At 43.6% G+C, this 27,330-nt stretch overlaps 1 protein-coding gene across 1 annotated transcript in view; it reads left to right on the plus strand.

Moving 5' to 3' along the window:
• CTNND2 (catenin delta 2) overlaps window positions 1–27,330 on the plus strand; it is an 861,592-nt gene that overhangs the window by 708,564 nt on the left and 125,698 nt on the right. Inside the window, exons 14-15 of the mRNA XM_084850586.1 lie at window positions 1,143–1,260; window positions 13,908–14,093. Coding sequence (XP_084706712.1) covers window positions 1,143–1,260; window positions 13,908–14,093 — 304 coding nt within the window. The remainder of the gene's footprint in view (window positions 1–1,142; window positions 1,261–13,907; window positions 14,094–27,330) is intronic.

Raw genomic sequence — 27,330 nt, forward strand, 5'->3', positions numbered from 1 at the left:
ACCTGCTAAGTTCTTGGCCAGGTAGGGTAATTGCACTGGTGTTTCAGAATGAAAAAGATGGCTGAATAAATGAAAATAAAAAACCAACCAGTTTTATGGGCCATTTGACTTGAAAGATCAAGAGTACAGAGCCATATTCAAATTCATAATGGTTTATATAGTTAGTTTTGTATATTCAGGGAATTCAATAGCTGTGAGTTTAAAGATATATTATATCTTTACTGATAGCATGCCTGGAAAGGTAATCTCAGGAAAAGAAATACCAATTCAGTCAATACAGATTTTTAAGTTTACATCTTGCATCCATGGAAAACATGCTGGCTCTGAGGAACTGGTGCTTAACAAGTCATTATCTTTTGATGCCGTTGAAAATCTCAATGATATGAAGAGGAACTGTTCAGTATTATGTTCCACTTAGTATTTTTTATTTTATTCTGTTGCCATAGATTTGGGACATCTGCAGCAATAATGTTAGCATTTGTATTGAATTCATTATCTCTGTTGTCACTTAATGCCAGTCTTTGTGTCCTGTACTTCTGCTTGTCTCTGGTATTTTTATATTTTAAAATGATATCTTCTAAGCTAAGTTCTATTCATCAAAATTATATTTGAACATAAAACAAAGTGACTATTTGGTAATGACCAACTTAATTAATTTCAAGAAAATTAGATAATGTCCTGGAATGTTTAATGCAAAAGCACTTTCAGGTGAATAATTGTTTCAAATGTTACTGAGAAGGTGCAGCCTTCTTGTAAAATGAGAAAAGATGGAGGGATGCAAAGTAACTGTCACCATTCTTAAATATTGTTATGTATTTTACATTGTACTTTACATGAGGGAGTAAAAGCCTTTGACATAAGAATTCTAGAAGTATTTCTGAAATTTTAAGTAGACTTCATTTTTTAAAAGTTTATGTTACTTACCTTCCCAATATATACCTTGTGCATTACACCATTATACCATTTTAAAATTCTTTGAGATGATGATTTTCTGACTCTTACTTTATTTTTTGAAAAGATCTTATTGGAAGAGATTCATTCGCATAAACTAATCACAAAGAGTGTGCTATTTTTAAAATTATAGAATGTTATCAGAAAAGAGCAGAACTAAGAAGATAATGACCACTGTTGTTTTCTTCTAGGAATGTCAGCTCTGCTGGAGAAGAAGCCCGCAGAAGAATGAGAGAGTGTGATGGACTTACTGATGCATTGCTGTACGTGATTCAGTCTGCTCTAGGAAGCAGTGAAATTGATAGCAAGGTTTGTCATTTTAGTCTTTACAGAAACAGAATTGTAAAGCACAAGACAGTAATGGAAGCAATCATACATTCTTGAGGTTATATAATGATAAAAGTTACATTTTAAGATCTTTACTTTAATAAATGCCTGTACTGTATGTTCATTTGCTATACATGTCTGCCATTCTTTCAAATTCAGTTTATACTTTAGTGGCAGGTGGTTTCCAGTAGTTAAGGCCAGAGTATTTGTCATAAATGTCAAAAAGTCCATGTACCTAACACTTTTCAGACGAAACGTACAACCTGAACAGGAAATGTTACAGAGTTTGAAGCTTGATACTTGACTTCTAGCAATGTATGATATCCAGTCTAAGTTGATTAATTTTAATTATACAACCATTATTCAAAGCATATTTCAGAACCAATGTGTAGTCTTTAGGGTGTCAAAAAGGACAGGAGAGAGACAGGTTTAGCTCCCCACACAGCTGTGAAACTCTCTCAGTGACCTTACACCAGGCTTCCTCAACCTGCTGCAGTTTGGATTTCAACTCCCATTAGCCCCAGCCAGCATGGCCAACAGTCAGAAATGCTGGAAGTTGTAGTCCAAAACATCTGGGGGGCACCAGGTTGGGAAGGCTGCCTTAGGCCAATTATCCCCCCCACACACACCTACCTCACAGGGTTGTTGCGAAGATAAAATAGGGGGAAGGAGTAGAACCACATACAAATCTCTGAGCTCCTTGGAGGCAGGGCTGAATATAAACATAATAATCTCTCCCATTTTTCAAACGTGTCTTAACAGGGCTCAGGGCCACTTCACACACAACAAATTTTCTATATGACTTGCATGCAGGAAATTTTACACATTTGTGCATATACCATCATGTGTGATGGATGCACATGTCTGCCACGTGTGAAGCTATGCTTCGATAAAGAAGAGGCTGTGAAGTCAGCAGCTGTTCCATCTGGGCAGGGGAGAGGCATAGAGTTTAGTCCTGATAGGCAGGGGCATTGCTAGGGTCTTAAAAGATCCGGGGCACAGGCCCATAACACAAATTTGCATATATATATATATGTGTGTGTGTGTGTGTGTGGTGCGTGCATGCAGTGTGTTTGCGTGTATGTATAGATTACATACATACGTAAGAAGTGTGCACTGACCCCCCCATCACACTTCAACTCAGACCCCAATTCAGCATTTTGGAAAACATCCCACTTGGCTCGGGCCAATTTGTAGTCGGGCCACTTCAGCTCAGCACCAAACCTGAGTCAAGGTTTAGAAAAATTAGTCTTTATGCTTCCTGTTGACTACCATGGGAAATTGGAAAAAAAAAACACCTGTAACTTTTTTCTCTGGGTCAGAACTGGATAATTTCAGGCATATTAGCCCCCTAGAAGGGGATTACACCTGCCCAATGTCAGAAAAATAGGTGCAGGGTTTATATTTTGATTTTCGTTTAAAGGGAACTGCCAATAACGTTTTAATTCCTTGGAAGAATTGGATAAAAAATTTCAGGATTCATTGCCCCATCAGAGGAGATCATGTCTGCCAAATTTCAGAATGATAGCCACAAGGGTTTTTGTGCAAGGGTGGCCTTGACATTTTGAGGTCTCCAAAAGAGAACATACTTATTTCCCTATGTTCCTTGTGGCCATTGTTCTGAAAGTTACAGACAGCCTAGAATTGTCCCTAAGTAAGAAACCAGCAAAGTTTCAGAAGGATAGGTGCAGCAGTTCATGTGGAAGGGGAGTGTCAGGGTGGACACTGAGCCCATAGAATCCCAGAGTAGTTCTGATTCTGAGGAAGAGCAGTCGCTCCTGGGAGAGGAGCACGCTCCTCTTTCCCAGGGCCAACAGCTGACGGAGATTCCTCCCACCAGCATTCCTAAATTAGATAGCAGTCCAGGGAGTGACAGAGCGCAGATAGCAGGCTTGGTGGACGCGCGACACCAACGCAGAGAGCGGCACCAAATGGAGGGCGCAGAAAGGAGGCGTAATGCCCGGTTGGCGCGCAAACAACGGCTGCGCCCAGAGGATCCAAGGGAAAAGGGGAGGGACTCTCCCTAGTCCTTAAGTCCAGGGGTCTGCCAGTAATTCCCTTTCAAACGGGGACCAACTGTTCCAACTTAGGGCATAGGTACTGTGTTGCTCAGATCTAGTTGCAAACGGTAGAGTTGTTAAGTTGTAAAAGAAGAATAAAGCTTTGAAAGGAATCCCTTTGTCTGTGTCTGGACTTGGCTACTGGATTAGACTGAGAGAGGCCTCCAAGGAGCCCTTGACAGGGAGTTCTTCAGTTTGGGGGAGGGAGTGATTTGCTTTCCCTTCCATTCACACCTTCCCCATTGGTTTTTGGGTAAATTTTAGGGATGTATGAAAATCACTTACCTTTCGGGGATTATGCTGATGGGGGGGGAGGCGTTCCATCCCTCCCCCCGGAATCCTCGCGGGGAGAGGAGGCGCTCTGTTCCTCTCCCCCCCCGGAATCCTGGCCGGCCGGCTGTGCTCCGCAGCAATTCTGCGGAGCCGCTGGCCGGCTCCGCCAGCAGCTGGATATCCAGCCGCTGGCTAACAGGGATGCAAATGGCGGCAGCCATAGCCGCCGCCGTTTGCGTCCCTGCAGTCAGCCGTGATAGGCTATGTAAATCTTTACGTAGGCTATCACAGCTGATTAAAAAACAAACAAACAAATGCGCATATGCAAATGGCGCATTTGCGTTCCTTATTTTGGCACGTCTTAGTCTACGTAAACATTTACGTAGACTAAGACGGTGAAAATAAGGGGAACGCAAATAGCGTAGACGCTACGCTATTTGCGTTCCCCTTATTTTCGCCGTCTTAGTCTACGTAAATGTTTACGTAGACTAAGACGTGCCAAAATAAGGAACGCAAATGGCGGCGCCCATGGGCGCCGCCATTTGCGTATACGCGTTTTTTGTTTTTAATCAGCCGTGATAGGCTATGTAAACATTTACGTAGCCTATCACAGTGTTTTTTTAAAATTTAGCCGTGATAGGCTACATAAATCTTTACGTAGCCTATCACTTTTTTTTGTTTGTTTTGTTTTTTTAAACTTGGAAAGGGCGGCGGCAGCAGCCGGTCGGAAGACCGGCTGCCGCCACTGCCGCCGCCGCCACCAGGAAGATCCGCCCCAGGTAAGTCCCGTCCTGTGGGGGTGGCGGGCCATTCCACCACCGATTTCGGGAGGCTGAATGCGCTGGCATTCGGCCTCCCCGAGATCCGTGGCAGAACTTTCATACATCCCTAGTAAATTTGTATGAAAATGCACAGTTCATTAGAGGTGTCCCCCAGGCAAGAAACCTGCAAAGTTTCTGAAGGATATACATGCACTCTAATTTAGAATTACTAGAATTTATTTACGTTTCATCAATGTTAGCAGCAGGAGAACATGGGTGGGAAGGTGCTATTGCACTCATGTCCTGCTTGTGGGTTTCCCATGGGCATCTGGTTGGGCACTGTGTGAACAGAATGCTGGACTAGATGGAGCTTGGTCTGATGCAGCACAGCTCCTCTTATGTTCTTAAATAGAGATTGCCTCTGAGCATGTGCAGAATGTTCTTTCACCACTGAGCACTTGCATTCTCCCCCAACAATTCCCCTCCATGCAACCATCCTTCCTCATCCAACCATCCTCCAGCAACTTTTCATAAAAACAGATGTCTTGTTTTGTGCAACTCCTCTCTATGCATAAGCGCTCATTGTATCTTCCTCCCCATAACTTCATTTGTGCCAAGACTTCACCAGGATTCAGCCAATGAGTCTGTTTTCAAAACTAGGGCTCAGTTATGGAGAAACTCTGAGCATGCACTAAGTGCCTTTCCCTCACCACTGAAGCTAGAGTTCATGCAAAAAAAACACCCCAAACCCACAAATGACAAAACATGCATAGGACTGAGCTGAAAGGGTAGTCGTTTCATTAGACAGAATTGGGTAGGCACTGTATTAAGCCTGCAGTACCATGCTCACAACTCAGGACTTATTTCTGAGTAAACATGCAGAACATCAAGGTGCAAACCGCCCTGCAAAAGTAACTTGTGCTGGAATCCTATGACACTTTCCTGAAGGTAAGCCTCATTAAACATAATGGGACTTCTCACTAGGCATACATAGGATTGCATAAATGAGCAATATTTATCTCCCCTCCACTTAAAAACAAACCAGAAACTCCTTATTTTTATTAAAACTTCCTGTTCAGAGGAACACGGGAAGCTGCCTTGTACTGAGTCAGACCCTGGGTCCATCTAGCCCAGTATTGTTGACACTGACTGGCAGCAGCGGCTCTCGAGAGTTTCAGGCAGGATTCTTTCCTAGCCCTACCTGGAGATGCCGGGGATTGAACCTGGGGCCTTCTGCATGCCAAGCATGTGCTCTACTACTGAGCTGCAGCCCTTCCTATTGCTGGATAATGGCAACTGAGAAACAAAACAGCCCCAGTTTTGTTTCTCACAACAATGTGAACCCACTTTTCTCAAAGGCTTGAGTGAGGAGAAGGAGAAAAACCAACCCTCTTGTCTGTTTGTATAAAGTCAAATACAGCTCAGAACTTTTCTTGCCCACTGAAGAGAATTCTCTTTAAGAATTCCCCAAGTTATGCTCTGAGTGGAATAAAGAAGAGAAAGAAAGAACAAGATAGGGGAGGGGAGGGAAGAAGAAAAGAAGAATGGTGATTGGAAATGTGTGCGGGGGTGGGGGGTAGAGAGAATTCCCTAAGCCAAGTGGCTCCTTTCAGAGAGGTAGCACTTCAGAAGAATTTAGGAGGCTGTGCAGGGTTTGTAAGGATTGCACATACTTAAATGAACTTTATGAGGAGAGGTGGCTGAGGGCTTTTTCTAGCTTTTTTAAAACTGTAGAACCTATTTAAAAGCCCCAGCAGTTTCTTGATCATGACGCCACATAGTCCTAACCCTCCCTTTGGGATTATTTCAGTCCTACAGCTATTTAGGAGAAATTAAAGTGGAGGGGGAGAAAGAAGTTTGTGGAGGCTGATTGGATCCTTTGCTGTACTGAAGCTACTAAACTTCTGCAGAATCCAAAGGTTCCAGTTCGGGGCAGTAAAATCTGATGCTATGTGAAATACCAGTATTTCACATGGAGCTCTTTCTTCCCTTCCTTCTTCCACTTCAAAATTTAATTGCAGGCAAGCTCACAACAATGGGCATGTAAGAGCAGAAAAGAAAAGTAGGGGGAGAGAAGTTTTTTGCACCTCAAAAAAACCCTACACCAGAGATTAGGGATTGTTGTTGTTGTTCAGGCGTTCAGTCGTGTCCGACTCTTCGTGACCCCATGGACCATAGCACGCCAGGCCTTCCTGTCCTGCGCTCTCTCCCGGAGCGTGCTCAAGTTCATATTCATTGCATCGGTGATGCTATCTAGCCATCTCATCCTCTGCCGTCCCCTTCTCCTTTTGCCTTCAATCTTTCCCAGCATCAGGGTCTTTTCCAGAGAGTTTTCTCTTTGCGTTAGGTGGCCAAAATAGTGACCTCCTAATGGTCACCTTAAACACCTTCTGATTAGGATCTCTAATCCCCTGGGTGACTTGACAGTTTTTACTTTTTGTTTTAGACTTTGAGAAAAGCAAACTTTACGCATGGCTAGCGTAAAAGCCACTGGACCTAACTGTCTGAAATTTGGTAGGTTCAGTCAGCTCCATAGGGCCTACTAGGTCTCCAAATTCCATATATGTATATGGAAGTACAAAAAAATTATAGCTCTTTACTTTGACAGATTTCCTTGGAAAAAGCAAACTTTACCTGTGGCTAGCATAAAAGCCACTGGACCTAACTGTCTGAAATTTGGCAGGCTCAGGCATCTCTACGGGGGCTGGCAGGTCCCGAAATTCCATGCATGTATGTGGAAGCACAAAAAAAGTAATAGCGCTCCGCTTTGACAGATTTTCTTGAAAATAGCAAATTTTACCTGTGACTAGCACAAAAACCACTGGACCTAACTGCCAGAAATTTGGAAGATTCTATCAGTTCCATGGGGGCTACCAATCCTCCAAGTTTCATGTATTTATCATACAAACTAAAAAAGATATGGCCGTTTTTTTTTCCAATGCAAGTCAATGGGAAAATGTAAAAAAAAAAAAAAAAGGCAATTAGGACAGCTCAAAAGATCCGGGGCCCAGGTGAGCCCCATCCAACAACGCCCCTGCTGATAGATATTTCCTATCAGTGGCAAGTATAAATGGCGTTTCCTGATGAGTAGTGGAAGGTGAGTGAGAGTGCCATGGAGTTACATGAGTGTAGTATGAAAGGAATAATTTGACTCATATTGTGTTCCAGTGCAGGAAAATATTTCTTATGCAACAGCGTTACCTTCTTTCTGGAAATACTTGCCTGTAGCAGACTCTTAAATCATTAGTAATGCATTTAAAAACACACACAAAAACTCAGTGGGAATCTGTTTGGTTTTGTTAAGTAAAGAATTCAGGCATAGCAGGTAATACATGCCTAAAAGCAACAAAATACAGAACAGAGAATCTCTGCCCTGGGTGACTATTAGACCTAGCTCTACCATGAGGCTGGAGGTCATAAAAGGCCTGTACAAACCTGAGGTCATACCTGTCATGAGAAATGTGGCAGTGAAGGATGTATGCTTAATTCAGCATAAGTTCTTGGAGACAGTCGTGGGTAAGGGTTGTGGATGAAGGATTATTTTGGTATGGGCCTTCTGAATGAGGGCATCTCCCTGCACACTGTGGGTATACCACAGAGACTGCTGGAAGCAGCACAAGAGCTACACACATGGTGTGCTACTTCTGGCATGTCAAGGATCCCTTATATGCTCCAGCAGCTTCTGCTGTAGTTTATATATTCTGAGGGTGGAAATAAGAAAGGAAATTGTGTGTTTTTGTGATGATTTAAAGATCTGTAGTAGTGTTCCATTAAAGAATGGCAATGGGACTTGACTGTACAGACTGCTATTCTTTTTGCTAACATATGTTGAACTGTAGATGTAAGGATACCGTCCTTACCTCTGAGCAAAAGAACCATCAGTTTTGCCTTTATTTGCTTTTCCTTGTTCGAACAGTCTTAACACTGGGTTTCATCCTTAAAAACCTACTTGGCACTGAATGCTCACTGTTTGTGGTATCTTTAAAAATGCTGCACTGACCTGATGATGGAGGCAAAACTTTGTCAACAGCTGAAAATTCTTGAAGCATTGAAATCCTTGAGAACTTGGGTCTTCTGAACTTGTTTTGATCAATAAAATCCACAATATTTCCTTACGTGACATCAAGAGTGGCAAAAGTTCCTTTTGTAAACAGCACATGTAGTTGCAAGGGTTATAGTATCGAACTGATGTAACCGCTCATTAAACTTAATTTTAACTTGGAGTACCTGTAGGTGGATAAAAGATTAACTTAATTTTCTCAGCCGGGTAACTCTGTGCCTATATACACATTGTGCAAACTGCTCACTCGCCTTCCCCTCCAGTAGTCTACCATCTCCAGGTCATACTTCCCCTCCATGCCCTTGACACAGTACCTTAGTGTGGCATCCTCATGTACATCTGTATTTCTGATAGGCCTTAAGACATTCTGCACATCCAAAAGTCATCATTTAGCAGTTGAAAGAAAGAAGTTAGTTGAAAGAAATTTAAAAAATTTAGATCTTAGATTATCTATATGAAGTACTTACGTAAGTATGTATGTTAAGCTTTTCTTTTCAGAACCAAAGCAGCAAATATTAGGTTTCAGCACCATGTGTGAGAGTGAAGACAATAAAACACAAGTTGCAACTAGCATTCCTTGCAATATATTTAACATTTCATATGTGTGTGAAGAGCTGCTTGTTTGTACCTTTTGAACATTTCAGATTGCTGGGAAAAGCAGAACTGCCTTGTGTTTGTGTATACTTGATGACGAAAAGCAGCATATCCTTAGTAGAGGATTCTTTGTTCCGTGAAATTTTATATGCCTGGACCAGCAACTGGTGTGTTTGCAGATTACAATATGCCACAAAATAGTCTACCATCAATTAGCGGGTAGTAAAACAGTCTGATCTGCCAGATTATCATTGCAGTCAGGAATACAATTCATGCAAAGCTGTTTCTGCCTGCACCAAGCAACACTTTTTCTTCCTGCTGTCTGCAGCTGTGAAGAAAGTGCGGGCGTTTTTAACTTCATTAGCTGCATAAAAGATGAACCAGTGGCTGTGTATCAGTGCTTCTTGAAGCATTGAAATCCTTGAGAACTTGGGTCTTCTGAACTTGTTTTGATCAATAAAATCCACAATATTTCCTTACGTGACATCAAGAGTGGGAAAATTCCGGTATTCTGAATCCTCCTTACCAGATGCTTTTGTTCTTAGAAAAAATCCTTTAAAGGTATGCAAGATTGTTGTACTGCTCAAAAAGCTTTAAATAAGGTAAGGGGAGCAATCCTATGGCCACTAGATAGCATCTAGTCGGTCATAGGATGTTTTGGTTTCTGGGAGCCAAGCTCGGAGCCAGCACTCTGAGCTTGGTTCCCAGAAATCCGGCTCCTTGCCCCCTCCCCTGCCACCTCGTAGGAGGCACGGTTCGTCCCCGACACCACGCTCAGAAGAGCTGTGTGGAGCAGCCGAAAACAGGGTGTTCCTGGGGGAAGGGAGGGGACTGCAGAAACGCTGTTATGAACTTCCTGTGCACCATCCGGCCTCCCCTCCCCCTCCGAGGTGCCCTGGTTAGACAGCTGAAATCGGTCATGTAGCTGCAAATGCAGGGCGGAGAGGAGAGGATCCACTCTGCCTGCCATGCATTGGATAGTCAGGCACCTCCAAGTTTGGAGGCGGCCGACTATCCCCATAGGATTGCGCCCTAAACTAGATTCCCAATTCCAGCTATTCTCATGAGAGAACAGAATGCCTGACACATTGATTTAGAGGGTTTGGAATAGCAGGAAAGGAGATGATCTTCTGAACTTGTTTTGGTCAATTTAAATCCATGGCTTTTAAACATTTATATTTCCTTTGACATAAACAAGTCCAAGCTATAATATCATGGTCTCATAATCACCCTCTTTTGCCTCAAAATGAAGTATTTCTTCAGCTTTTAAAGGCCCAGAGCAGCTGACATACTGAAATGCCATGCTGACATTCTCAACTTTCATAGTATGATCGCTGTGAAGTGCAGTGCATATTCACAGTTATTCATAATAATTCTATTTCATAATAATATTCATAATTCTATTTCCTTTTGCTAATCCAGAAGTAACTACATGTTTTCTTCCCTGAAATTGATATTATCTCAATTATCTAGGTACAGATTCTTCCAGGTACCATGTTTTATGAAGCTATGGGCTAGCACCTCAGCCGCATACTCCTCCCTTGCCCCTCACTCCTGCCATTGCTCATCAGTTTCTGCACAGAGATCCTGATCTGGCTTATTATCCTGGTTTGTTAACTGACATTAAACCAGAGTTCCCTGGCTCTGATGTAGTGAGGAACTCTGGTTTAATGCAAGCCACTATCTCCATGCAAAAGCCAGTGTGCCAGGGGAACACAGAAGGGGTGAGGGAGGAGTTCATCTCCACAGTGCTCATCCAGGGCTTCATAAATCATGGTTTATGAAACCGTGGTCAAGCCTCCAGAGGCAGCCAGTGTGTTTTGCTAAGACAAAGTATACAGTGGCCTACTTATGCCAAGAGTAAGACTTGTCATATCTTCGCTTGTGTGTGTGGATAAATGTGACTCCATGCTATCTCAGGAGAAATATGCCACCCTGAACTCTGATCCTCATGGACAGAAGGGAACTGCTCCCAGATATGTCATTTTAATTATTTGTGTACTGTCTCCAGCAGTGTTCTGAGTAGATATCAGCACACACAGAGTAGATATCACAAACTTTGGCAATTTTAGCTGTGACAATTTCAGCTGTCTTTGCTGAACTCTGATATAAAAACCCATTCTTCTCATCCATCATGTTTGTTTTCTCCATGTGCTGGATTCTTATTAGAATATAGGCTACAGTTTCTTTAGAAGCATATATGATTACACCTATATCTCTGTAGTCCATGGCCACAATCCAAAGTTTTGTGGGACTCTAATGCTAATACAGAGTTCCATGTAAGCCCTAGAATGCTCCACAGGGACATGGGGTTTTCCCCAACAGTGGGTAGTTTCCAAAGAGAGTGAACAACCTCTGTCCATACACATCAGAACTCCTGCTTGCATACCAGCTTCTCTACACTGGGGTGCACATTTAAAGGGCTCTGCTTTTTACCTCACTGAGTCAAAAGAAGTATAAGTCTGAGATAATTGGCAAGCTATAGATTTTTTGAGCATTCACTGGCAAATGTTTTGACAGTTACCTAGTATCCTCAGACTTTGCCAAAATAAAGCTATGTTTACATTTCAAGCTTCTAGCATACACCATCAAATAGTAATTCAACAAAGTTTGCTCCTAAATCTCGCAGCTTGACTCCCAGTTTAGAATGTTTTGCCTGAAGCGATGACAAGGCAAAGAGGTAGAGTATCACTACTGGGTCATGTGCGGAATCAGACACATCTTGGATACCAAGTTGGATACAATAACCATCCAATTAACTATTTATTTATCAATCATTTCTATGGCACCATCTATACGTGCTGCTTTACAAAGAACAAGTTTGATAGGTCTCTGCCCCAGGGTCTTACAATCTAAAAACAGAAACAACAGAGGAAGGGAAGGGAAGTGTAGGTAGATGGTACACAGGGGAAAATGTGCAGTTATTTTAACTGCATGTACTTCAGCTTAGTTACACTAGGATATTGGGATTAAGGGGTCATTCCAAAGGCTTCCTGGAAAATATGAGTTTTGAAAAGTGATTTGAAAAAAGTAAGGGGCCTAACAGAGGCATTCTGGGAGGCAGTTCCAGGCATAAAAGAGAGTATGGGAGAAAGACCAGAGTTGTTTCAGGGAGCAAGAGAACTTTGGATGGCTGAAGGTGGTGGAGATGGATGAGCAAAGGCCATAAGAAGAGATGAATCTTTTTATTGATGGAGAGGTACTGTGTGTGATGGCTAAGATCACTGAGGATTTTGAAGGTAAGAAAGAGACACTTGTGTGGGATGCCTGTGCAGGGATTTAAGGAGGGGAATCACGTGGTCAGAGCAATGAGAGAGGTGAATAGTTTTGGCAGCAGACTGCTGGATGGGTGTGGGTGGGTAAAGGTGAGACAACAAAGACCGGAAAGAAGATTGCAGTAGTCAAAGTGAGAGATGACCAGGGCTTGGATGCTTCATTTTCATGCAAGCCCAATCTAAAGCCAAACATTTCATCTTTCCTTCCAAGTCTTTGTTCACTCTCCTTATCCATTGATAACATCACAATCCACTTTGTTGATCAGGCATAAAGCCTTGGTTTTCTCTTTGACCTTACTCCTTTGCCTCTGTATTCAATCTGTTGCCAAACCATGTTGCTTCTCTCTTGACAACATTACAAAAATACAGCACTTCCTGTATGTCCCTCTCAGCAAATATTGGTTGATAACGTGGTGAAAAGCAGAATAATGGGAGGAGACAACTAGAAAATGGGAGGGGATAGCATACAAGAGTCAAATGGGCCAGTATTGGGTTTTATCTTGTATGATCATTTTATCCTGCAAGATCCCGCATTCAAGTAAATACGAATCTCCTGCTTCATTTGTTCAGTTGTTTCAACAGTGAGGAGAGCAGGGTTGGGAGCACATGAGCAAAAGGGCCACTCTCAGTCACTGCCCTCCATCCCCTAGCCACAATCCTAATAGCAAAGTATCAGCCAAACAGGCCCACCATTTACGTTAAGAATTCCTAGCCGTGTTAAATGAAATCAGAGTTCTTTTTTCTTTTTTTTTTAATGCAAAGCAAACCCATTTTTAAACAAGTTGTTAGATTTTCTATGAGGCATACTTCTCAATTTAAGTATGGATTCTGTGCAGAAGGGCAAAAGCTGTCTCTGAGACTCTTATGTGTTCTATGTGATATTTCCATCAATCTTGGAGACAGGCTAAATTGCAAATCTATTACTTTCACTACTTTTTAAAAACTCTTGGTAGCTTAGATAGTTGAACTAAGCAGTTGACATGATGGATGATTCTCTAAAAGACACTTGGCTGTTTCATGAAGTTTTCTTCATTACGAATCCCGGTGGGGTTCATGAAAGAAATAAACCTAACACCATAACATAAGTAGCCTTTTCCCTCTGTGTTGAATTTGTAATTGGCCAAATCCATTGCTTCCATATTTGAATCCTATTTATCACATTTTAACTTTTGTTCTGCTCTCTTTCACACCGGATTTTCTCTGAAATCTGTTCAACGCTAGCAGTCCAATTAAATAAGACTGCTGCATCTTACATGCTTAATTGAGGTGGTTTAGTTTTCACATGGGAAACTTCTTGTTTGAACACGCATACACATACACATGAAAAACATAGCATGACGAAAGCAGGCTTAGCATTCCACCCTTCTTTCATGTGAGAACTGTCCTACCACTATGATGGACATTTGAACTGGCAATTTAAAAAAAAAAAAATGGCCTGGCAAAATTTTCTGAGTTCTACAAATTATGATCGGCTAGTGTAGGAAGCATCAAGTCCAAAAAGAATGCCAAACAAGTGGGTTTTGAGCCTGATAACTTTCCTGATGAATATGTGAATCATAAAAGGATTTGTAAAAAAAAAAACTTTTTTTTTGGCCTTCCCTTTTAGACCGTTGAAAACTGTGTGTGCATTTTAAGGAACCTCTCATACAGACTCGCTGCAGAAACATCTCAGGGACAGCAAATGGGGACTGATGAACTTGATGGTTTACTTTGTGGTGATGCCAATGGAAAAGATGCGGAAAGTTCAGGTTGCTGGGGCAAGAAGAAGAAGAAAAAGAAATCTCAAGATCAGGTACTGGAATCCCACAGCTTATTCTACACCTCTAGCAGGCCCCATCATTGCAAGCTTTTAAGGAGGCCCTGAAAACATACTGTTTTACTTTGGCCTTCTCCTATGTTTGCTGTTATTGCTGTTTTTACTGTGTTTTTATTGCTTTTAAAGATCGTATTGGTTTTTATTATGTGTTTTATTATTGTACGCCGCCTTGGGAGGACTTCTGCTCTGAAAGGCAGCCAAGAAATGATGATGATGATTACTTGCAGCGGCAAAGAGTCAACATTAGTGCTAACGCACTCAGCCAAAACCAAATTCTGCGGGATGTTGTAAGAGAGATTCAGAGATCTTCCCTTTGTTCCACTAAGAACGCACATAGCTTCTTATGAATGAACCTAAACTGTTTGAGGATAAAACAGAAGGGAGGCCGAGAGCCTCTAACTACAAACAGCCATCTTAACAGTAACAGCAACAGAGATTCTTCTTCCTACTCTTCACTCGTCGCATGTTGCATTCATTTTACCGTACAGTGAATAAAGGGAAGAAAAATGTAAAAGTGTTTTGTTCAAATATCATTGTTTAATATTGATTGATTTATAATTCAACTATAATTTATTTCTGTTTAGGGAATATTCCATTTATAATTACACTACTTGAAACGTGTGTTCAGAGTGGCACCAGTCAAAACATGTTAACAATTTCAGGAATAATTAAGTCAACACCTTGATATTTTCCAGCTAACACACATAATTCACCTATGTGCTGGATAATCTGCTTTTAACTGCCAAATAAAAAACAACTTTTGAAGGTGGACATTTATGTTATTTCTTTGTTAAGGTTCCCATGATCCCTCTTGGATAATTACATTTTATTATGTCCAAAACATGTCCAAATATCCTCAGAAATAAGGCTATTTGGATAGTGAGTTGGGCACCGTTGCCACCTGGGCACAAGCTGTTGGCTGGCTGGCTGCTGTCAGCTGGCCGAGCAGGGAGGGACGGCCACTGCCACTGCTGCCACCACTACCCAGAAGTGCCTGTGGCGCCAGCACCAGGGGCAGCACTGCTTCCTCGCCTGAGGCAGCAACATCCCTTGGGCTGAGTCTGGTTGGGGGACCCTACATAGTAGATTTGGGGGGCACGGGGGCTGCAGTGGGGAGCAGGGGATGGGAAAGTCTGCTCACATGATGTTGGATTTAAGCCTATGCATTTACTTGGTCCTTGAGCTCTCCTCAAGGAACTTTCCAAAGGGTATAGAGATAGAGCAGCAACTGTGCTGTGGACTTGAGCAATATGTGGCGTTTTGTTACAGTCTGTTGTCCCGGTATAGTTTCTGTCACGGAGAAAAAGACAGTTCAAGAAATCAGGGAATGCCTTATTGATTGTAAGGCTTTCTGGGCTAATTAGCCTGAGCTGACTCAGAAAACCTTGGTGAGACTTCGCTTCACAATTCAACTTGCGTAGGCAAAGCATATGTGATTGCAGTGATGCAGGCTATATTTTCTTCTTTAGTTATATTCCTCAGCAGTTATGCTTATTTACCTGCATTTTGATACAATAAACTTTTGAAGTTTCATTAAAAAAAACAAGTCTTTGACAGTTGTTGATGGTAAGAAATCTTACAAAATCACAAATTCAGTTGTGATTCAGACCTACAGTGTTAAGCATAGGTATAGATTAGTGAGTTTTAGACTGTCAGTGGCATTTCCCTTCTGTGGAGGCTGAGGACCCATTAAGAGGGTCTGTCCCTGGAGTGTAATGGATCCTATCAGCTGTGGGTGATTTTCCAGCTAACAAGACTGGTTTTCCTGTCATAACCCTGGTCAACGTGTGGAATATGAAGTTGGCCATGGCAGTTGACACAGTCACTCCAGATGGCTCTGTGTTATACTCCAGAACTTAGGGCAATGAAACAAGATGGGAGACAACTAGAATGCAAGTGGAGAAAGTCGCCTGATGAATGCAATAGAACACTAGTGTGTGATCAACATCAAGCCTACTTAATGGTCTTGAAGGCAGAAAAGGGGTGCTACTTCACTGCCTCCATTGCATCCGCCCTATGCTGACTGGTGGAGCTTTTCCAGGTAGTTCAGGCCCTACACATTGGCCCAAAGGCGGTGGTTGAAACTGCGGCAGCCCAGTGTGATCTGTTTGTTGGCATTTTGAGGATAAAATCACCTGTGTCCGTTGAGACCTTGACACCAGTGTTTTAGCAGATGAGTCTCATGAGGTGTCCAGAGTGCAGTCTGAACCAATATAATTGGATGAGTTTAAGTTAGTATAGCTCAAGGACATGGACAAGATGCTTGGATGGGTATGTGTGACCACTAGAATGTTGGATCCTTGACCTTCATGGGTGGTGAAATCTAGCATGGAAGGGACATCTGATTGGGCCAGGGAGGTGATAAACGCCTCCTTACAAGAGGGAGTGTCCCATGTCACCTGAAAGAGGCGGCAGTTAGACCACTGCTTAAGAAGCCCTCTCTGGATATGGAAGATCTGAACAATTATAGGCTGGTTGCGCAAATCTCTTTCCTGGGCAAGATCCTTGAGCAGGTGGTCACTTACTCGATCCAGGCACTCTTGGGTAAGACTGATTTTCTAGATCCATTTCAGTCGGGGTCCAGGACTGAGTTTGGTATTGAGACTGCCTTGGTTGCCCTGTATGATGGCCTGTGTCAGGAGAGAGACAGTGGGAGTGTGTCCCTGTTAATACTCCTTGATCTCTCCACAGCATTTGATACCATTGATTATGATATCCTTCTGGAGCAGCTCTCTGAGTTGAGTACACTACTTTGCTGTGTTTCTGCTCCTACCTGGAGGGTATTGCTCAGCTCTATGGATTCTCCAGTATGGAGTTCTGTAGAGGTCAATTTATCCCCCATGTTCTTTAATATCTACATCAAACTGCTATGTGGGGTCCTCCAGAATTTTGTGGTGCGTTTTTATCTATATGCTGATGACAGGCAACTCTACTTCTCCTTTTCATCTCAGGCAGGTGTGGTGGTGGATGTGCTGAACTGGTGTCTGGCTTCAGTAATGGACTGGATGAGAGCCAATAAATTGAGGCTCATTCCAGACAAGACTGAGACTCTGCTGGTGGGTGGTTCCTCTGTCCAGTTGAGAGAAGTGCAACCAGCTCTAGATGGGGTCACGCTTCCCTGAAGGAGCAGGTACGCAGCTTGCGAGTACTCATGGATCCATCAGTGTCACTGGAGGCTCAAGTGGCCTTCGTAGCACAGATTGCCTTCAACCAGCTTTGGTTGGTAGCCCAGTTGTGACTCTGTCTGAATGGGGATATCCTAGAGTCAGTGGTTCTAGTAACCTCTAGGTTAGATTACTGCAATGCGTTGTACAGTGGACTGCCTTTGAAGAATGTTCGGAAACAGTCTTCAAAAAATTCAGCTAGTGCAGAATTCAGGAGGCAGATTGTTGACTGGGACTAGGCAATGTGAACATATACGCCCAGTTCTGGCTCACCTGCACTGGTTTCCAATTTTGTCAGGAGCGCCCTAGCGGCCTATTTCAGTAGACTCCAATAGCCAACTCAAGACACAGAAGAAAGGATTCTTTTCAAGGCTTTAATCCTTTTACAACTTAATGACTCTTTCAGATGCTAATCACCAGCGACTAAGCAGAGTGGCCTATGCTCCGAGTAGGCAGTTGATCCCCATTTGAAGGAGAGTCACTTGAAGACCCTGAACTTATGGGCTAGGGAGAGATCCTCCCTCTTTCCCTTGGGTCCACGGGAGGCAGCCGTTGCTTGCGCGCCAAACGGGTGCCACGCCTCCTTTCCGCGCCCTCCATCAGTCGTCGCTCCCTGCATCTGCGTCGAGCGTCTAGCAAGCCCCGTTCCCGCACTTTCTCACAGCTAGGATCACTATCTATCTCAGGAATGCCGGCAGGAGGAATCTCTGCCAGCTGCTGTGCCTGTGAGGGATGAGCTGGCTCTTCTCCCACAGATTGCTGTTCCTCCTCAGAATCAGAACTGCTCTGGGGCTCTATCAGCTCAGTTTCCACCCTGACAAATTTGTTTCCAGGCCAAATTCAAAGTTCTGGTGTTAAGCTATAAAGCCCTACATAGCTCAGAACCCCAATACCTCAAGGAATGCCTCTCCCTGAATGAACCTACCCAGTCCCTGAGGTAGGTTCATTCAGGGAGAGGTGGTCCTTGAGGCCCTTCTCTGCTTCAGAGGCCCTTCTCTGTGTGCCCCCTCCAAGGGAAGCTCGGAGGATGTCAGTTCAGGAATGGGCCTTTTCTGTGATAGCCCAGTGTTTGTGGAACACTCTCCCCAAGGAGGCTCATCTGGTGCTGTCACGGTCATCTTTTGCTTGTTTTTCCAGGCATTTGGACATTAATTGTGGCCCAATTATTTGTAGGCTACTTTAGTGATGTCCATTCTAGGCTGTGAGCAGGGGTAGATTTTGTGTATTTGTGGATGAACACTTTTCATATTGTAATGTATACCAATATCTTGGTATAAATTCACAAAACACCAAGGTCCTTTGAGGATACTTAAAAGAGAAAAGAAAGGCTTAGGGCCCAAGTATGTTGCATGGCCCACATTAAAACAAATGGCTCAGAAAACTTGACTTGACCCATAATTTGTGAATCACATTTGTCCGTTCCTAATAGCTCCCACAGAAACATTATGGCATGCTTCGTTGATGCTTTTGGGGAAATGTTTCAGAGCTACTACATCTAAGGGATTTTGCACATAGTCTGTTGAGTCAGCATTAGATAAAGATATAGTTATTCTCACAGCAAAGTTCAGATACTATCTGTGTTCCATAAATACCTGTAATACCGGTGTAATTTAATGAAGCCAACCTTTATATCTTAGCCATCATTTTTCATACAGTCCCACATTTTGTCTCACCAGGTTCTGCAGAGTCAAAACAAATGGCCAGTTTGAAGGAGAAAGCCCTTCTATTTTCTCACTCATTGTTCAGGTCAGCTACAGTACACTAGTATGGGGCTATCACTTTCCTGCTCTTAGCAGTTTGGTTTTCTGTTAGAAGTGATTTGTAGCCAACAGATAAATCAGGTTGGCTATGTCATGTATTTATTCCTGCACCATATCATTTCATTCTGCTACCTGTGGACCAAGAGTTTCAATGGTCCCCGACAAAAGGGTGTTTCGTGCACATACAAAGCTATAACTTGTGAGTTTTGCCCAAAGAGCAGTAGACACATTTCTAAAAGCAGGATGAAACTCGCAAGAATGATCTAGGCTACACTCTACCCTTCTTCTGTTTGTAGTGAGTACTATTTGTGGAGAGCACTGACACACTTGAGCCAACATCTGCACTCTGAAATGCTGTTCACGGCAGCAACAGATACATCTTCTGCTTGTCTAACTTCATGGCCAAATAGTGCACACATCGCTAGGAGCTGCCAGTTCCACCACTATAACTCCTCTATGAGCAAACTCAAGTGGTTGGGTGCCTATCAGTTTCTAAGTGAAACAAGCCCACCAAAAATAAGGTATATACTTGGGAGACTCCCTAGCTATGCAGAAGCATAGAAGGCATAGACATTCGTAAATGAAAATAAAAGTGTATTTTTAAAACTCTCAAAACTGCCTGACAAGAACATGTGAGTTTATAGAAAGCTGATAGTTGTTGAGGGACTGAAGAAACCAGAAGTTGATGGCCTGATAAAAGACTGAATAAACCAGAAGCAAGCAGACTGTGAGCCAGTTCGCACGATCAATGTGGCTTATTTAAGCCAGGGTGGGTTGCAGCGTGTACTGGCAACCATTTTGATATTCAACCCCGGGGGGGGGGGGTTGCCATGGTTTGTCATGTCGTCTGAACTGAAGCAGTAGGGGTTTATTTGAGGATTAAACAACTTTCAAATAATCCATGATCTGTTGTAGGGTTGTTTAACCCTCAAACAACCCCTGCTACCTGGTGTTCGGATGACATGAATATTCAAACTGGCCACCAGCAAAATGGCCACCACAACCCACCCTGGCTTAAATAAGCCACAGTGAGCTGCGGTGATCATGCAAACCACTCTGGGAGTCTATCAAATAAAGTCTATGACTGAGACCAGTTAAGACACAGAATGTTACAGTTTCAATTGGAAACGCCCTCTGCAACACAAAATGGATGGCAGAGGCAGAGAGGGAAATTACATGCTCAGGCTCCTGGCAGCTTATTTAAGCATCTGGGGGAAGGATTAGTGTTGGGGGATATGTGCCATGAAGTTAAAAAACCTCTTCCTCACTATTCAAGGATGGTTCTGTTTCAGATCTGTGTTCCCTGTCCTGCTGTGAAGCTATAAAATGTTCTGTTTTGAGGCTGATGGTCCTCTTACACACTATAGGGCAAAGCAGGAGAAGGCCTCAGAGGAGGGGGTGAAAAATGTGTACTAGCCCTTTCCCGCTCTGGAAATTCTCTCCTTCCTGAACAGGATTATTATTTTTAGGGGACGGGGGCTACAGTGCAATATTGTGTTGTAGGTCCCACTTGTAGACTATGAGAAAGGAAATGTATGAGGTATCAGCTGTCTAGCAAGTGTGAAAATACCTAGACTATATTGTGGGCAGTTCATGTCTCCCATGTCATAGGGATGATGTACTCATGTTTTTGTTTTTTCATTATTCAGTGTGTCTTGGAGTATACAAGGGCCAAATTTCAGGTTTCTAGGTGAATAAAAAACATGATACTTGCTTGACTGAGTCAACCCATCCAAAGTGTGTGTCTGTATGCACATGTGTGTGCATCTCTCTCTCATGTCATCATATATATTGCTAATCAAGAGTACATTTACTTAAAATAAAAATCTAGATAATTTTACTATTATTATTTTGAAATAAAGAGGTTGTGATTTTCTACTAAAAATATTTAATTGTAGATACTTCTGAAGGGATAGTTTGTGGACAGAAGAATTAGATATAGTTCTGAGCGCTATAACAAATTCCCTTGTGTGAATGTGTTAATAAATGCAACAAGGGAAAAGAGAAAATAATGTGAAAAATATACAGGTTGTTCAGACAATCAGCGGAGGGAACAACGCAGTGTTGGTTGTTTCCCCTGCCCTCACAACCACGATTATCCTAATTACCCACATCGTGTCACAGGTTGCTATGTCGTCTGAATGCAGCATGGGCATAGTGCATTTTCACCCACCCTACAACCCATACTTCAAGTCATGGGTTGTAGGGTGGGTGAAAATACACTATGCCTGCGCTGCACGCCAGGCTTGGACAACGTGGCAACCTCCGACATGGTGTGGGTAATTAGGGTAATCCTGGTTGCACAACCGGCACATGCGAGGGCAGGGGAAACAACCAACGTTGCATTGTTTCCCTGCTGGTCGTCCAAACCTGGATGCTATGTGATACCAGAATAGCACTGATTATAGAAATTCCAGAGGGATAGCTATGTTAGTCTGCTGCAGAGGCTCTAATCTACTAAATTTATGCCACAAAAGATCTTAGTCCGTAATGTGCCACAAGGTTCTGTTTTACCTTTAGGTTTTTAATGTATCTTTTGTGTTTGCCTTCCGAACTTGAACTTCTAAGAGTTTTGGATACCTTAATGCAGATATAGGCAACATGGTGCCTGCAGGCAGCAATGTGCATCCAGATACTTCTTGGCGCCCACCAATGTGCTCTACCCCTCTCACTTAAAACATAATAATAACATGCTTTCTTACCAGTAGCTGGGGTTGATATGACATAGGTTTCTGTTGGTGCTGAAAACTGTGGGTGCAGAGGAGCTGTTTAGTGTGATGGGGCTCAAACCCCACCTCTGCCTTGTACTCAGTCTTTTGAACAGGTTACTTGTAAATGTCCCTTGCCATGCCTCCCATGGCAACCATTTTCTATTGATGCCCACACAGTTTCTCAGATTGCCAAATGTGTGCATGGCCCAAAAATGTTGCCTACCACTTGCTTAATGACTCCACAATGTAGTTCTAGTTATACTCAGAAGTAGCTTTTTCTAGTTCTATAATAATTCTCTATCAGAACAGGGTGAAGGCCTCTGCAGAGATCTTCCTGTCCATCAAACTGAAGGGTTTAATAACCTTTTCTTAAAATTAGTGTGCATGGAACTGTGCATGTGATTTAAAATTTATGCTCACTGGACTGTTATACAGCATGAAGATAAATTACACCATCTTCAGAGCTTAGATTAGTAGAAACTAAAAAATATTTTAGATTGATTTTTAATATTTCTAATAATGTGTCGTGGGTTTCTTCAGGGTTTCTTAACCATGGTAATATTTATCAATTTCATAGTCACACATATGCTCAAAACCTCATGTATGACTATAATCCACAAGGCAATGTTGGATCAGAAAGTACCGTGTGCAGAAACTGTGACTATGACTCCCATAATCCCTTTGATTCCTGTTGACTGTAGCAGCTGTGTTATTGGAGTATTTATAATATGATAACAGATCTGACAGAACTGCTGGTCAAAGATATTACAGAGCACCACAAACTTCATTCTAGCCCCTTCCATATTGCAGCTAGGGTGGCCACTAAATGGTCTCAACAAAGAGGAAATGCATCGCCAAAAAAAGAGGACAAAACATTTGCATATGTTGATTCATATGTATGATTCAAATTTTGAGATAAAAACAATAAGAGTCCTGTGGCACCCTAAAGACAAAATTATTTTAGCATAAGCTTTCATGGACTGTAGTCCACTTCATCAGATGCATGGAAATAATTAAAATAGAAAAACATTACATCTCACCATAGTCGTCTAGACTGTGACCAGGTGGCCTGTGTGCCTGCTCAGTCCGCTGTCAAGGTGCTAACTAATCGTCAACTTCGAAGCCCCTGCTCCCTTTTCTGACAGTTCTTTATCTTTGAACCAGACTTGAGCTGGACAGCCCTTCAAATAGGGGATTGTCCTCTGTAAAGCAGGATACATAGCCACCCTAATCGCAATGTGTTAACTGAGTATTCAGTGAAAGATATAGAATTGGATCCAGAGAAGCTCAAATGTTCTGTTCACAAAGAGGCTTTCCCATCCCCTCCTACCCTCTGCAGCCCTCTCTGCCCCATGCCTTGAAGATCTGTCCTTGAGGATTGAAGGACCCTCTGGAACAGTATGGACTAGGCACAGGGCTCTGCAGCAGAAGGGGAGAACTGACAGAATTGTGAGGGCCACGTTGTGCAAGTGAAAATGCTTTTCTGTTTCCGCAAGACACTGTGGGTGGACTCACCCTTTCTGGATCATGTCCACACAATCAGAATGTGTGAGTGCAAGGAAACTTATAGAAAGCTCTGTCAAAGTTGATGGAACCTATTATCTAGCTTGGGGGTAGAGAAAAACAGATGCAGAGACACCCATCCTGCTACCAGTAGGGCATTTAACAGTGTGAAGGTTGATATTAATGGCCATCTGTTTGGTAGAGGAGAGATCCTTTCACGTACACAGCTCATTAGTATTCAGGAGGATCTCTGGGCTAGAGCCATAAATTCTTTTTAGTAAAGGCAACCATAATCACAATAGATTCCCCCTCCAAGGCATAGTTCATGCTAGTGGTGGATGCCTGGGGAGTGAGGGCTTGTGCCTGGGGTGGGGGCTCCAGACTGGGGATAGTGATTTGGGAAGGAGCTCATGCCTGGGTCTGCTGGGTGGGGGCTCATGCTAGGGATGGGTGTCTGGGGTCAGGGCTCATGCTGGGGATGGGTATTGTCAGGGTTGGATCTGAGCCCATAGACTCCCAAAGCAGCTCTGATTCTGAGGAAGAGATACAATCCATGGGAGAGGAACCCACTCGTTTTTCAGAGGCACAGCTGGAGGGAGAGCCCCCCCCACTCACATTCCTGGGAGCAACAGTGACCCTGGCATGGAGAGGGAGGGACAACTTGAGCTTCTAGACGTGAGGTGCAGGCTCAGAGACAAGTGAGAGGTTGCAGGCACCAAGAGGAGGTGCTCAGCCCACTTGGCGCAATGACAGCTGTGCCCCAATGCCCCATGGGAAAGGGGGGGACTCTCCCCTCCTACTCTTTAAGTTCAGAGAGTTGCCACGCTTTTCTCCAAACGGAGACCAAGTGACGTCCTAATGCTTAGAATCCCCTGGTAGGCTGCTCCTTTGAGTTTTCCACTTAGTCTCAGGGAATTAGCATCTGTAAGCATCGTTAGGTTGAATGGAAATAAAGCCTTGGAAAAGAGCCCTTTTGTCTGCGTGTTGATTCTGGCTACTTGAGGATTTCAGAAGGCAGCAGGGGCACTCCTGACAGCTTCATCTCCATTTGGAGAAAAGCGCGGCCGGCAACTCTCTGAATTTAAGGAGTAGGAGGGGAGAGTCACCCCCTTTCCCGTGGGGAATTGGGGTGCAGCTGTTGTCATCACGCCAAGCGGGCTGAGCGCCTCCTCTCAGCTCCCACAGCCTCTCACTTGTCTCTGCGCCTGCGCCTCGCATCTAGAAGCTCAAGTTGTCCCTCCCTCTCCATGCCAGGGTCACTGTCGCTCCCAGGAATGTGAGCAGGGTGGGCTCTCCCTCCAGCTGCGCCTCTGAAAAACGAGTGGGTTCTTCTCCCATGGATTGTATCTGTTCCTCAGAATCAGAGCTGCTTTGGGACTCTGTGGGCTCAGATCCAATCCTGACAATACCCATCCCCAGCATGAGCCCTGACCCCAGACACCCATCCCTAGCATGAGCCCCCACCCAGCAGACCCAGGCATGAGCTCCTTCCCAAATCACTATCCCCAGTCTGGAGCCCCCACCCCAGGCACAAGCCCTCACTCCCCAGGCATCCACCCCCAGCATGAACTATGCCTTGGAGGGGGAATCTGTTGTGATTATGGTATTCTTCTGAGCAAACCCATTGTGTGTGGGGGTGGGCTGGTGTATCCCCATGCTCTAAATGTGGGGAAATCTTCTCTTACAACTCCAGTGTTGATAAACACCGGAGTTTCTACACCCTTCCTAACAAAACCTGTGATATCAGTTGCAAACCCTATGGTGGTTCTTGAGTTATAGTTGAACTGGATATACAAAACCTGGGAAATCATCCAGCCCCCTTTCAAATCACAACACACCTTGGGCAAAGGGACCAGCACATGGGTGGCAAGTGACGAAGGGCAGGGGCCCACTGGGATGCACATGTGACTGTTGAAGCACAACGCACTGGGCCCTGGCAGTCAACAGGCTGAGTGCTCCGACTGGTGAGATATTATGCATGCCAAGTCAGAGTTGCCCCCTCATGCCTGGGTGAAAACAGCTGAGGAAAAGTACAGGGGTTAACAGTTTGTCACCCATAGCCTCCAACCCATATTCCACTTCCCATTTGTTCCACTACCCCCTACCCTGTGCCACCGTTAGTGAAGGGGATAACAGCTTGCATGCTTATTGGCAAAGAGGAAGTTGGGATGTCATACCAGATAGAGGAAAGCCAGTGCCCAGCACAACAAAAAGTCAACAGTTTGGCCCCCCTTGGGCTGCAGCAGCATGGCAAGGGCAAACAACCCCAATAGCCCCCATCCCATTTCTACCTGCCTATAGGAGTGCAGGAGTTAATTTCAGGCAGTTCGAGCCACTAGCAAATGGTATTGGCCCATTGTTGATGTTAATAGGCTATCAGTGGCTGAGGATACATTTGTCCCATCAGCCAGGACAGCTAGACTGGTGGGGACGAGGGAGAGGGCCTTTTCTGTGGTGGCCCCCACTCTGTGGAACTCCCTCCCTAGGGAACTCCGCCATGCCCCCTCTTTAATGAGCTTCCGTCGTGCATTAAAAATGTGGTTGTTCAGGCAGGCATTTGGGGTGGGTTAGGGTATTTTAGAAAATGTTTTTACTGTAGGATTGTATTGGTTTAAACTGTTTTATTGTACGCTGTACATCGCCCAGAGTAGCGGGGTGACCAGCCAGATGGGCGATTAATAAATTTAATAATAATAAATAAAAAATTTGCAGTGGCTTGTAACTAGCTGGGGATGCATTTTCAGCTACAATGTATCACCCAATTCTTGAAGCCTCTTAGCTACTACAATGAGTACTGCCCCTGCGGTACTATATGCTGCTAACAGTTTCTGCTGATGGTACAAGATTGGGAGAGCTGGGAAAAACAGGGAGAGAGACAAAAGGTATAGGGGTTGTTAACCCCTGCAGTGGTGGGGCAGCCAGGTGGGGGCCAAACTGTTAACCCTTGTACTGCTCATCACTGGATTTCTATATCGCAACTTCCTATCTGCTAGCCAGCACTCAGGCTAATAACCCCTTCACTGCTACCGGACATATATGCAGTACAGAGGAGGCTACGGAAGCAGACACCCAGAGATGCCTAATCAACATGAAATAAGGGGGCAACTCTGACTTGGCATGCATAATATCTCACAGGTCCGAGCACTCGGGCTGTTGCCTGATAGGTCACATGGTGGTTCAACAGTCACACGTGTGTCCCAATGGACTCCTGCCCTTTGTCACTTGCCACCCATGTGCTGGTCCCTTTGCCCAGGGCGAGTTGTGGTTTGAAAAGGGGCTGGCGTTATGGTTGAAAAAAATGATTTCCCAGCTTTTATGTGTTCCGTTCAACCAATAACTCACGAACCACCATAGGTTTTGCCACTGATCTACTGCATTTAAGGAGTAAATTAAGACCAAAATGATACAATTCTAGGCATATTTCCCTTATTTAGGAAGTTTTAAAGAACAGATTACTTGTGGATGGGAGCGATTCAGGTGACCTGCTATCATAGACTTTATGTTGTGAAGTCACCAAGAGTTAAGGTTGGGTGGGTGGGATTTGGTGTGATAAAATGGCCTTATGTGTATTGTGAGAACCTTCAGGATATGGATTATGTCATGGTCTTAATCTGTGTATGATACAGCATTCATAAGCTATATTCCCATGAAAAACTCAACTTATTTCATGAAACAGTGTCAGAATGAAAATTTGTAGTACACAGAGGTCCCTTATTTATGCCAGAATACAGTATGCATTTTAATGATGTGCTAACTGCCATTGTTTCTTGAAGCGCAATCCTATGCAAGTTTAGGCAGAAAACAGTCCTACAACTTGCAGCCCACGGGACTTTTTTTTCTGGCTAAACATGCATAGGATTGTGCCCTTAATTGTTTTATTTGTTTAGGTACATTTGCATCACATGCTCTATTCTCATGTTCTGTCTATTAAAAACAAGAAATGTCTGTCTCTGGATCTTCTGGTTTTCTCCAGATTTATTGTTATCATTAATTTTGAATATATATGTAAGCTGAATCAGATCCAAAATAGTATTTTCATTCTGGGTGACCCTCCTGAAATCACTATGACCTTCTG

This window comes from Heloderma suspectum, chromosome 4 (genome assembly GCF_057233095.1).
Source record: "Heloderma suspectum isolate Gila_16-S chromosome 4, 16-S_ref, whole genome shotgun sequence".
Classification (NCBI taxonomy): Eukaryota; Metazoa; Chordata; class Lepidosauria; order Squamata; family Helodermatidae; genus Heloderma; species Heloderma suspectum.